Source organism: Silurus meridionalis, chromosome 27 (genome assembly GCF_014805685.1).
Source record: "Silurus meridionalis isolate SWU-2019-XX chromosome 27, ASM1480568v1, whole genome shotgun sequence".
Lineage (NCBI taxonomy): Eukaryota > Metazoa > Chordata > Actinopteri > Siluriformes > Siluridae > Silurus > Silurus meridionalis.
In genome coordinates this window covers 18,230,981-18,242,511 of record NC_060910.1, presented here as the reverse complement: position 1 = coordinate 18,242,511, position 11,531 = coordinate 18,230,981, and the positions used below count along the sequence as shown (strand labels likewise).

Below are 11,531 nucleotides of genomic sequence, written 5' to 3'. Positions count from 1 at the left end.
AAAGTCTTTTCCCTCTCGTTCTGCAGATGCCACAGTTTTCTCCCAACTTTCCGTGTCCTGCCTCGGTCTATCAGAGTTCTTCTCAGCAGGTGATGACTTTCTCCCAGGCCAACCAGCAGGTACTGATCTCACACACTGACCACGTCCTGAATCGCAGCACAGTAGAGTTTACAGATGTAGTTCGTGTGATCCAGCTGTTAACATCTTTAGGACAAACATCCAGAGCTGGAAATGAGTAACATTAATATGAAGGATAAATGCTGAGGATCTTCTGATGTGTACGGAAAATTTTGTACGAATCTTAGAGATACTAAAATGTTCTTCAACAGATCTGCTGAACTTACAATCATCTGAAAGTGGAATATAACAGGACAGATGGGATTTATAATGAAGTCCTAATGGTTTGCTGTGATTTCAGTGTTCTCCTGGAGGACTGTACAGCAGCTTCAACAACCAGAGTTTATTTACACAGCAGCAGATCCACACTCCACACAGCCAGGAGACACAACCAAAAACCTTCCCCAAGCCCATCTACTCCTACAGGTGAGCACCATGGAAAGCTGAGCTGAACTGCTGGAATCCTCTCATCCAGTCATGTTTCAGCACCGGCCGAGGAGAAAGGCTTCTCTTCATCCACCATATTTTACACCTTAGAAGATAATGAGATGTTGTATTTTAATTTGGTGTTCACATCATTATATATCAAGACAAATACAAAGCCAGGACTGGCATGATACCTGCCATGATACCTGGCATGATACCTGGCATGATACAGCCTCTGCATGTTTCTCCAGCTGCCTGATTGCTATGGCTCTGAAGAACAGTAAGACAGGAAGCCTCCCAGTGAGTGAGATCTACAGCTTCATGAAGGAGCACTTCCCGTACTTTAAGGTGAGCTGAACAGTGTGTGGATGAAAGTGGAATGATAATCAGGAATGATCTGGTACAACATCTCTGACTCTTCTGGGTTTATTTCTCTGGGCTGCTCAGACGGCACCAGACGGCTGGAAGAACTCCGTACGGCACAACCTGTCACTGAATAAATGCTTCGAGAAAGTGGAGAACAAGATGAGCGGCTCGTCGAGGAAGGGCTGCCTGTGGGCTCTCAACCCGGCCAAGATCGACAAAATGGAGGAGGAGATGCAGAAGTGGAAGCGTAAAGACCTGACGTCCATCCGCCGCAGCATGGCCAACCCCGGTGAGTGTCGGTTACGTGGTACCTTCTGATCATGCCGTTCCCGTCATTAAATCTTTCTTCTCGCGCTCTAGATGAATTAGACAAGCTGATCACAGATCGACCGGAGAGCTGCAGACGGAAACCGCTGGATTCTCAGCTTCCTCCTCCACAGCCGGTTTTATCTCTGCAGTGTCTTACTGTTCACCATCAGCTCCAGCTGCAGCTCCACGCTCAGCCCCGGATAGCACCGCCATCTCCAGCTCCTGCTCAGACTCCACCGCTCCATCCTGTACCTGAACTCGTCAAACAACCACCACCGACACCACCACAACACCAACATCAACCAGCAGAGATCTTCAGTCTCCATAATGAGGTCCACTCCGAGGTGGACGCTCTGGACCCCAGCATCATGGATTTCGCCTTGCAAGGTTGGTGATGGGAGGAGTTGAGGAGGTTATGGAGAGAGAAGTACTTCATGATACATTATTCCAGTGTGTGTTTATCTACAGCAGTAAACAGGATCACACCGGTTCAGTGTGTGTGCTAATAACCGCTAGCTCTCGTACTAGTTCAGTGTCAGAGATCTTCTGTGGTCTACCTGCAGGAAACCTGTGGGACGAGATGAAGGACGACAGCTTTAACCTGGAGACCCTGGGCTCGTTCAGTAACTCCCCCCTGCGGCTCTCTGACTGTGATCTGGAGGGTGTGAGCACCACGCCAGTGTCCAGCGCTGCTGAAATCCCCTTCTCAGGCCTTTACACATCTTACAGCACAGTGGATGGATTCTCCAACCAGTACATCAACACACAGGGCAGCAGCAAACCCATTGTCCTGCATTAAACACACACACACACCAAACAGCAAAGACCAGCTTTACTCCAAAGGACCATCAACAATGCAGACTGCGGGTTTTGATTTTCTTTTTGTCTGTTTTATTCTGTGGTTTTTATTTCCTCATGATCAGAGTGATAGTGTTTTCACCAACATCCTTTCATACACAAACCACCGAACCTGTGGCACAGCGACTGTTGAAGAAGAAACGTACATAATGTTCAATATATCAGATAAAAGTAACATTTATTTGGATACAGAACTGTTAACGTGCACTTGAGTCTTACACACACACACACACACACACACACACACACACACACACACACACACACACACACACACACACACACACACACACACACACACACATAAACAGACCTCTGTTTTCTTTTGTCTGCACCATGTTTTATTAAAACCTTCACTCCTTTTTGAACCATTCCAGAGCAGGCATGTGCAGTCATTACACACCTTCATACTGGTCCATGATAAACTGTATCTCACAAGGGTTCAGGTCATAGTAGGTCATAACCTTATTGGCAATGTCGTATCAATGATCAGCACATAACTGTTCCTAGAAAGTCGTCTGATCTCGAGGTTAAAGTTTGGTGCTTGGCCCCCTCAGGTGCTTGGTGTACACTCTGTAACTACTTCCTGTTGTAGTAAAAAGGATCCGGTGTATTTTTGTTTTGCATGTCAGTGTGTTTTCTGTAGCTCGTGTGTCTTCTGTGGTGTAATAGGAAGCGAATCTCCTCTGGAATTACTGATCATTATTTATATTTATAAGTGAGGAGATGAAGAGTGGAATATGGAGCTATGGAGGAAATTGTGCTTGTACATAATCTGTGTGTGTCCAAAAATGTCCTCTCACGGCGGATTCTTCTAAATATTAAAGGACTTTCCCAGCATTTTATAAAGCAGATCCTTATAACATCATGTGCGGTGTATTTCAGAAATTCCCCTCACACACACACACACACACACACACACCACTGACTAAATCAACACAAAAACATCACGTGTGTCTGAACATTTATTTCAGGTGAACATCAATAAGTCTTTTTTTTTTACCGATGGACAATAAAAAATCAGGCACTTTAGTAAAAACATTTTCTAAACTCGATACTTACTGTATGTTTTCTCTCCATCCAGAGCCGTAGTGACACACACACACACACACACACACACACACGTGTAGCTGCAGCTCTCACTACTGATCTCAGGTAAAAACATACATCACACTCGAGTCTCCCTGAAATGTTTCACCACTGAAATGAGCTGAAAGGCAGACGCTGGCAGGAGTCTTTTCTAAAACACATGAAAAGCTCTACACGACTCTCACAGGTTTAGTGCTTCTCACAACACTGCTACATTAAACACTAGATATAAAGCACTTTGTTTCTTTGGCACGGTTTCCCTGAATAAACATGGATTACGATTGTGCGTAAAATACACAACACACAACCTGCTATACTAATAATAGCATGATCGTGTAACACTCGTTCACACTGCAGAGTTGAGCTTTTCTCCTGAAGTTTTGTGCGTTTATGAGGATTGATGAGGATGAAGCTCTGCAGAGATTTATCTATATATAAATACTGAATAATCCACGAGGATCAATACAGTGTGCAAGACGAGACAGAAACGTGTGGAAGACAGGAAGAGCGTCTGGAAGGAAGTGGAGGTGTTTGGGGTTAGTGGTAGATCATTTGAAGGCCACACCGGTGTAGAATACATCACGTTCAAACACCTTAAAGGAATATTTAATAAAACAACCTGTCACAATGTTCTCCAGGTGAAATGCCCAAAGTGTGCAGTCTGATCCTCAGATCCCTCAGACACCACAATCTCCTTGTTCTGTTCTTCTTACCTGCCCTTTACCTACGTATGCGCTGGCACCCGGGCTACTGAATGCCCGCTGACCCTGGCACCGAGCTGAGCGGTGTGTTAGCGTGTGTTAGTGTGAGCTGCTGCTGGTCGTGTTGTCCATGGTGGCCAGCAGGTGGGATACTTCAGCTCTCTGAGATGGAGTGATGTTCTGAGCCATGTGCATGATGCAGTCCATCGCCACTTCTGGATTCGCCTCCATGAGACTGCAGAACCCCAGAAACATAATAAGTGACAGGAATCTGGAATGAACTGATCCAGTGTACACATTTAAAGGTGAACAGATGTTTGTATACAAACGCAGTGGGTTACCTGCGGATGTGTTTAATGGCGTAGTCCCTCTTTAGATATTTGATGTTCTCTCTGATGGCTGAACGCAGCCCCTCCTGCTGGGACAGATGTTTCTCCAGCCACTGCACCACCTCTTTATTATTGTCCCACAGATAAGCCTGAATAATACATACACATTTAACAAGAAGAACTTCATGATTCTCCTTCACAAGCTCGTAAAGAGACTTCAGGGATGAGGACACATCATTTAGTTCAGAAGCAGAATAAAATGTTATTTAGGTTTTGAAAAACAATGAATTTATTGTCTCACTTTGACGGTTCCTTCAGTCTCGATGAACCAGCGGCGCAGCATGGACTTGATATGGCCGTTGCTCAGGTCTCTGTTGGCCTGCACGATTTCGCTCTTCACCTTCTCCTCCAGCAGGAGCCGCCGCAGACGCCAGTAAAAAAAAGAGCGAGCGTTCGTCCAGTCCAAGATATCCTGCGAAAAACATCTACAGCTTTACAACATAACTATAGAATTTACTCCACATCTATAAATCTCGTGTCTGTCATAACCTTCTCACCACTACACCTGAAGATCCTGACTGAATTAATAGAGTTAAATAAAAGCTCAGGTGTATTATAGAGAATTAGTATTTATGAAGAGAACAGTGTACGTTACCGTGATGACTCCTTTCTCCTGCATCCTCCCGGGGGTGTCGTGGAGATCGACAAACTGTACGGCCACCTGGTGGTAGATGGGCATCAGAAACTCCTCTCTGGCTCTGAGCTGAGCCTCCACATCACTGCGCTCCTTCTCCGAAAGATCTGCAGAACCTGACAAGAATGACATCACCAACATTGTTAGAATACAGAGCATCATATACTACACTACTAGCTCTCACACACACACACACACACACACACACACACACACACACACAAAAGTTCACTCACTGAGCTGCTGAGTCAGCTGGGAGAACTCAGGGTCAACCCTCCTCATGGTCTTCAGCAGATCCTTCCTTCTGAACTTAATCTCCACGGTTCCCTCTGGCTCCAACACACCTCCTCTTCACACAGAGATACACAGTGGTGTGTGTGTGTGTGTGTGTGTGTGTGAGTGTGAGCATAGAGACTTAAAGAACCAATCAGATTCCTGAACTCACCTGCTCTCCCTGTCAGCATAGAGCTCCATGTACTGTGGGTTGATGGTGGGGTCGATCACTACCCATGATCCTCCTCTCAGCTCAGCATGTGGGGGGATGTAGACCAGCACGGGCTGATGAAACTCCCTCAGGGCATCCACAATGTAGGCACCAAACTTCAGCACCTGGTCGTACATGTCTTACAAACGAGAACATCTATAATCACAGCTGTGTGATGACCTGCACTGGATGATTCACTTCCAACAACATGCTCTTGGTTGTTGTTATGAAGTCATCAGTCACTGAACAGTACAATAGTGTAAGAACGTGGAGATCTTTGATACCCTTCATGCCGCCGGAGAAACCTCTCCAGTTGGCGAACACCATGAGCGGAAGTTTCTCTCTGTTAAAGTCCCTCATGGCCTGAGCGGTTTTGTAAGCCGAGTCGGGGAACCACACCTGCCCCGCCTGCTGCACCATCTGATACACACACACACACACACACACACACACACACACACACACACACACACACACACACACACGCCAGTTAGACATCCAGCAAACACTCTTTACACGAGCACTAATTACTCCTGAGTGGACAAACAGAGGAACCAGTCTGAAATCTTCAGGGTTTTCAGCAGGAGCTTCACTCACCCTTGCCTCCGAGTCCAGATTGGCTGGATCTGCTGGGACGGTGACCTCGACGGTGCGTGTTTCCACGGCGATGACCCCCAGGGGAATCCCTCCCAGCCTGTGCCACATAAAAAAATATCTCTGAATTACAGGATTTATTATCTGGTGAACAGGAAATGGAATTGTGGGTAATCTCACCTGGCCCTGCCCACCACCACAGTCTGAGCCCAGGTGGACATCACCTCCATGAAGGTGCCATGGTCGAAAAACCCGCTCTGCCATGCCCCCCTTACACCTACAAACACAAACTAAAACTTAACAACTACTGCTTATTACTCATAATTATTTATTATCTACACACACACACACACACACACACACACACACACACACACACACACACAATATACATTATTAATATATATGGTAAAACTACAGTGTCTTTTCTGGAGAAGGTTATGATGATTAATAGAGGGTCTCACTGGGATGGGGACGTCCAGAGAGCATCCAGCGAGGGTCATAAGGAGCCTTGGTAGGAATAAACTCAATCTCTCTGTCCACCGGGTCAGTAGGGGGCATCAGAGGGGCAGGACTGTGCTTATTCTAACAACACACACATGATATGTGATAAAGACCCTAGATTATTAAGTGAAACAGTGTGTTCCTCTTGTTCTCCTGAGCAGGACACTGACTTTAGGCATGTAGGAGAGCCACTGCAGGATGGTGTAAAGCCCCTCGAAGTCGTCCGGCACGGTGGTGTGTGTGACTCCGTTGTTCTGCATGATCTGCACACCGCCCAGCTGGTTGTTGGAGGTGTAAACTTCACGGCCGAGGACCTAAACAAGCGCACGTGGAGAGCGTTAACGGAGGAGGTTTTACACGATGACACGTGACATCAACGTTCTGTCCAATAACACGTCAGCACCTTGTTTAATGCTCCTGCTCCGGTCAGGATGATGTGCGAGTTTTCAACCTGGATCACCCTCTGTCCCAGTCGAACCAGGTACGCTCCGATCCCGATCGCCCGGCACGTCACCTACACACACACACACACACACACACACACGTCATCAACACGGCCTGGAAACGAAACACAACCAGCTGTGAGTGAGAAACAAGCAGAAAAGTCTCACCATACTGATAGTGATGATCTCCTCATACGCCTGTGACGACTCGCCCGCGATCATCCCTGAACCTCTGAGGTTCTCCACACCGAGCCCGTCCTCCTTCCCGATGATGTCCGTGATGATGTACCTGCAGCGGTTAGTTAATGACTGTATTAGTGTTGTTTTAAATAAACACACACACAATAACAGTGATGCAGTGTAAAGTGACCTGGACTCTCCTCCCTCCTCCACGTGACGACAGTGGATGGAGTTAGTGGAGCTGATGCGAGTGTAGTCCTGAGGTGTTAAATATAAATACTTAAAGCCCTGCAACACACACACACACACACACACACACACACACACACACAGTGAGTGAACTGTACAAATCAAAGCACATAATAAACCTGCTGAACGAGTGAACTGTTTGACCTTGTAGGGGTCGCTGGGGTCGAGCCAGGCCACCTGGAACATGTGTTTGATCTCCTCGGCGAGGCCGATGCGAGCTCCGCTGTTAGCGGCGACGTAAATACGCGGGATCCCCTCGGCACGTGCTAACTCGGACGCCCGTAAGAACAGCAGGTCCTCCTGTGGCCCGAACGAGCCGATCTGGTACGTGATGTCGTTACAGATGACGACGACGTCGCGACCCTCGGGGTACTCTGGGGTCTTCATCGTCATGCGAAATGCCACCATGCCCACCTGAAAACACGTGGAGGTGGTGAGACACTCAGGTGCGGCGCTGATGATTAGTGGACGTGCACAATTTGGGGTTCAGGATTCATAATCCATAACCATAAACTTAATCTTTCACACAGAAAACCTGCAGAACACCTCGTTATCTCCAGGCTGTCGGTTCATCTGCACCAGTTGACCCTGAGGATCCAGTACTAGCTCAGTACACAGCAGAACATCTGTAGGGAGCGTAACCCCTGGAGCCCAGAGCTTCAACAGAGCCTGAGACAGACAGTGACGTGTGTTAACACGAATTAAACCCATTCCAGATGTTCACACTCGTTTCTACATGATTTTATTAGATAACATTATTCATTCACACTGCTGGGAAAGTGTGTGTGTGTGTCGAGGGATTAACACACACCTGGTGGAACATCTCAGGGAAGTCGTAGACGTACGTGGTGCCGAGACTCTGGGCCTGGAAGCGCTTGGCCTGCAGCAGGTCTTTGGTGACGTAAGGAGTGTTGATCAGCATGCCGTGCAGGGGGCCGTGTTTCTCTGTGTACGACTTCAACATGATCTACAACACACACAGATTCCAAACTGCAGTACAAAACTCACATTTGAACTTAAACACAGCTGTAGGTTTTTGTTTCTTCTCCTCCACACCTGGCTAGACGCCGTGTCTGTGACCTCCTGGTACAGGCTGATGTCCAGGTAGTAGCCGTTCTCATTGGTGAGGAACAGGCGGATGGGGATGGTGTTACTGTTAGGTGTGACCCGGATGTTGATCTTCAGCTCGGCCTGCAGCACGCGGAGCTTCCACAGACGCCGCCCGTAACGCATCACCATGGAGCGAACAGACTCCTCGATCTGACACCACACAGACAGGAGACTGCTAATGTCAGCTAAACACTACCAGCCAATCAGAGCGGAGGAGGCGGGGTTTGTGTGGCTGGATATTTAATAACAGAATTATATGATGAGATGCTCCTAAAATTCAGTGTTAGTTTCTTAATGAAGAACATCTCATGCACGTAATGAGAACACATGGTTTAGGAGCTGCACATGGTTCAGATCAGTGTTAGATCTCAGGAACATCCTGGTCTGTTGCTCACCTTAATGGGATCCATGATGACGGTGGGAACGAAGTTGAGGAAGATGTGGTTGCAGTCGGTGCGTGTGTGTGTGTTGCTGAAGGCCACCTCCAGCTCATCCATCGCCTCCAGGAGCAAACGTTCTCCTTCATTCTGAAGGTACTCAAACGATGCCTCCTGCACGCGCACACACACACACACACACACACACACACACACACGTTTATTTATTTAATGAATATTTACTATTAGACCGGATCTAAAGTGCTGAAGTGGTGACTGTTACCTTGGTGATGAGGTCGGAGTGACGGACGATGGCTCTGATGAAGAACCGGTAGTCTGTGACCTCAGTGCCCTCCTCCACACGGGCAGCCCCCAGGTACAGGTGCATCTTGTGGTTGGCACAGGGTACAGCGGTCAGGGCAAAGTTCCTCATGCGGTTCAGTTCCAGCTGGAAGGCCAGAGCAGGCTCCAGGTTCCGGTAGATCCGATCCTCCTGGAACTGCACACACACACACACACACACACACACACACACACAAAATCCGAAAAGTCACAGGAGAATAAATATGGCACATTGATGTTTATTGAAAGTTTTGAATAATTTTGATCATTGTACCTCGTCTCTGGCTCGGAATGTGAAGAATTTAGGGAATTCCCTCTATAAAAAAATGTAACAACAAACAATTATATACACTGAATGTATTAATGCATTCATAATAATAGAAATATTATGCAGTACAACAAATATAAAGAAAAGGTTCTGAAATGGAAATGCTTTCCGTACTTTCTGTGCCACCAGGAAGGTGATTCTCCTGATCCCGTATTCGTACAGCACTAATTTCTGTCAGGAAAAATCAAATATCATGAGAACACTATTCCACACATGTCCAGACAATCTGACGTCTGTGCAGAAGAAGTGCTTTCAATACAATACAATGACATGCTCAGACTTCTCTCAGAAGCTCAGGCTGGAGTAACACTTGAGATCGAGGACAGAAGGTCTGAGGACACACTCACTTTGGACTGAGCGAATTCACTGAAGGCTGTGACTAAAGCGTCGTCATCCTCAGTGTCGGCTGATTTAATGGAGATGTTGATGATGTGGATGGGATTCTCCCTCATATTCTGTGAACATGAGCAGCAGTTATACACACTGCAACAAACACCAGATGATTTACTACTGTGTGTGTGTGTGTGTGTGTGTGTGTGTGTGTGTGTGTGTGTGTGTGTTCACCTTAATGCTCTCTTCATCATACACAGTCTCAGAGAACAGTGAGCTCTCACACAGCGGGTCGGCGAAACAGGAAATGACCTCATCGAAATACCTGCACAAACACATAGTTCATCACAGCTTCAGTCTTTCTGGAACTACACAACATCACCAGCGCAACACAATACACACAAACACAAATTACCTTTTGAAGTCTTCAAAGCACTGGAAGGCCACCATAACTCCCATCCTCTGACATGGAGGAGACAGCGCCCCCTCCAGGAAGAGCTCACTGCCCTGACGCTGCATCGACTCGAACTGCCCCGACCCGCTCACTGGCAACCTGTGTGTGTGTGTGTGTGTGTGTGTGTGTGTGTGTGTGTGTGTGTGTATTAGTTATAGACAGAACAACATGCTGATTGTACAGAAGTTGCTACAGAAGCTGATTGCGTGGCAGATGTGATTACTGTTTTTACACTAATTAAATATAATTAATGAATAATAATGAGCTAAAGGGAATTTATTTGAATATTTAAAAATACTGCTATAAAATTATTTCGTTGTTCCTGACGCTCATTGCGCTCTATTTAATTAAACAAACCCCACCCCCTCCTTTTACTGCAGCAGATTATTAATATCTCATTTGATTTCTCCTCTGGATCTCAGCACACTGATTAGTAAGTAAGTCGAGATCATCAGGTCACCAGAGCTCAAACGCCACATCTCTCAGTGTTAGAGTTACACAGAAGTTCCTCCTCAGCAAGCATCAAGCTGCCCGTGCTGACTGGGAGCTCAAACACTCAAACACTGCACATCAAATACAGACAACTCAAATTTCTACTCAAATCATTTAAATAATAACTGCAGTATTTAAGATGCTTCTAAAAACAGCTACAAAATCATGACTGAATTACGACTGAACAGAATGGAGTTTTATTGGCTACAGAAGCAGCAGCAGTGGGAGCACCCAGCATGCACTGGGGCATACAGCCAGGCAGCTGATTGGTTGGCGGGAGGAGCTTGTACTCTACCTGTTCAGCGTGGGACTGCTCCCTCTGTAACGACAGCATTAGAGAGCAGTGTTAGTGAGAGTGTTCCTCAGCCCGTGACCCTTCACCTTTAGAACCCTTACGTGTCAGGAACAAAGCTCTGGATTCTCATTGGGTTAGAAACTCAAATAGGAAAAAGATAACTCTACAATTTTATCTATAAATGTTTAAGATGTTTATCTGATGATTCAGCAAAAAATATGACAAAATTCTATTTTTGAAATTAGAAAAAATTCAGGTGGACAAAAATCTACGTAGAACTAATAATAATTCTCGCTAATAATAATTGAATGCTGCAGGATGAAGAAGGTCACCACACCATCTAATATAACGCACAGGATCAGAGGATCAGCCCCGCTAGCACTGTTAGCATGGTGAGAGGAGCAGTGTATTTAAAAGAGGAAATACATCCCGGACAGGTTTAGCGCTGCTAGCAGCGTTA

The 11,531-nt window shown here is 46.4% G+C and overlaps 2 protein-coding genes across 6 annotated transcripts in view; one reads left to right on the top strand and one right to left on the bottom strand.

Annotated features, from left to right (window-relative positions):
- Nucleotides 1-26: 26 nt before the first annotated feature.
- On the top strand, nt 27-3,367 carry foxn4 (forkhead box N4). Its single transcript, XM_046841393.1, has 6 exons — nt 27-119; nt 419-543; nt 795-891; nt 991-1,198; nt 1,270-1,605; nt 1,782-3,367. The coding sequence occupies exons 1-6, from the start codon at nt 27-29 to the stop codon at nt 2,015-2,017; spliced, it is 1,095 nt and encodes a 364-aa protein (XP_046697349.1). The 3' UTR covers nt 2,018-3,367.
- The window catches only part of acacb (acetyl-CoA carboxylase beta), a 13,481-nt gene continuing 4,978 nt past the window's right edge, over nt 3,029-11,531 (bottom strand). For 3 of the 5 annotated variants that reach the window (XM_046841387.1, XM_046841384.1, XM_046841388.1), the window contains 25 exons: nt 11,072-11,095; nt 10,246-10,383; nt 10,065-10,155; nt 9,848-9,955; nt 9,615-9,671; nt 9,447-9,488; nt 9,114-9,329; nt 8,849-9,004; nt 8,400-8,603; nt 8,155-8,310; nt 7,890-8,012; nt 7,285-7,757; nt 7,083-7,203; nt 6,875-6,985; nt 6,642-6,785; nt 6,432-6,552; nt 6,148-6,244; nt 5,971-6,067; nt 5,658-5,793; nt 5,335-5,512; nt 5,126-5,238; nt 4,851-5,005; nt 4,497-4,667; nt 4,208-4,344; nt 3,029-4,101 (listed from right to left, as the gene is read on the bottom strand). In XM_046841387.1, the coding sequence (XP_046697343.1) occupies nt 3,966-4,101; nt 4,208-4,344; nt 4,497-4,667; nt 4,851-5,005; nt 5,126-5,238; nt 5,335-5,512; nt 5,658-5,793; nt 5,971-6,067; nt 6,148-6,244; nt 6,432-6,552; nt 6,642-6,785; nt 6,875-6,985; nt 7,083-7,203; nt 7,285-7,757; nt 7,890-8,012; nt 8,155-8,310; nt 8,400-8,603; nt 8,849-9,004; nt 9,114-9,329; nt 9,447-9,488; nt 9,615-9,671; nt 9,848-9,955; nt 10,065-10,155; nt 10,246-10,383; nt 11,072-11,095 (3,505 nt within the window). In that variant the 3' untranslated portion in view covers nt 3,029-3,965. The remainder of the gene's footprint in view (nt 4,102-4,207; nt 4,345-4,496; nt 4,668-4,850; nt 5,006-5,125; nt 5,239-5,334; nt 5,513-5,657; nt 5,794-5,970; nt 6,068-6,147; nt 6,245-6,431; nt 6,553-6,641; nt 6,786-6,874; nt 6,986-7,082; nt 7,204-7,284; nt 7,758-7,889; nt 8,013-8,154; nt 8,311-8,399; nt 8,604-8,848; nt 9,005-9,113; nt 9,330-9,446; nt 9,489-9,614; nt 9,672-9,847; nt 9,956-10,064; nt 10,156-10,245; nt 10,384-11,071; nt 11,096-11,531) is intronic. The other 2 variants (XM_046841385.1, XM_046841386.1) reach the window with 1 other exon arrangement.

What these genes read in the sequence shown, in the direction of transcription:
- foxn4 (XM_046841393.1), top strand. Translation starts at nt 27, where the DNA reads ATGCCACAGTTTTCTCCCAACTTTCCGTGTCCTGCCTCGGTCTATCAG. An exon ending in AGCACTTCCCGTACTTTAAG is followed by an intron (nt 892 to 990) that starts GTGAGCTGAACA and finishes TGGGCTGCTCAG; the next exon opens with ACGGCACCAGACGGCTGGAA. An exon ending in CATGGATTTCGCCTTGCAAG is followed by an intron (nt 1,606 to 1,781) that starts GTTGGTGATGGG and finishes GTCTACCTGCAG; the next exon opens with GAAACCTGTGGGACGAGATG.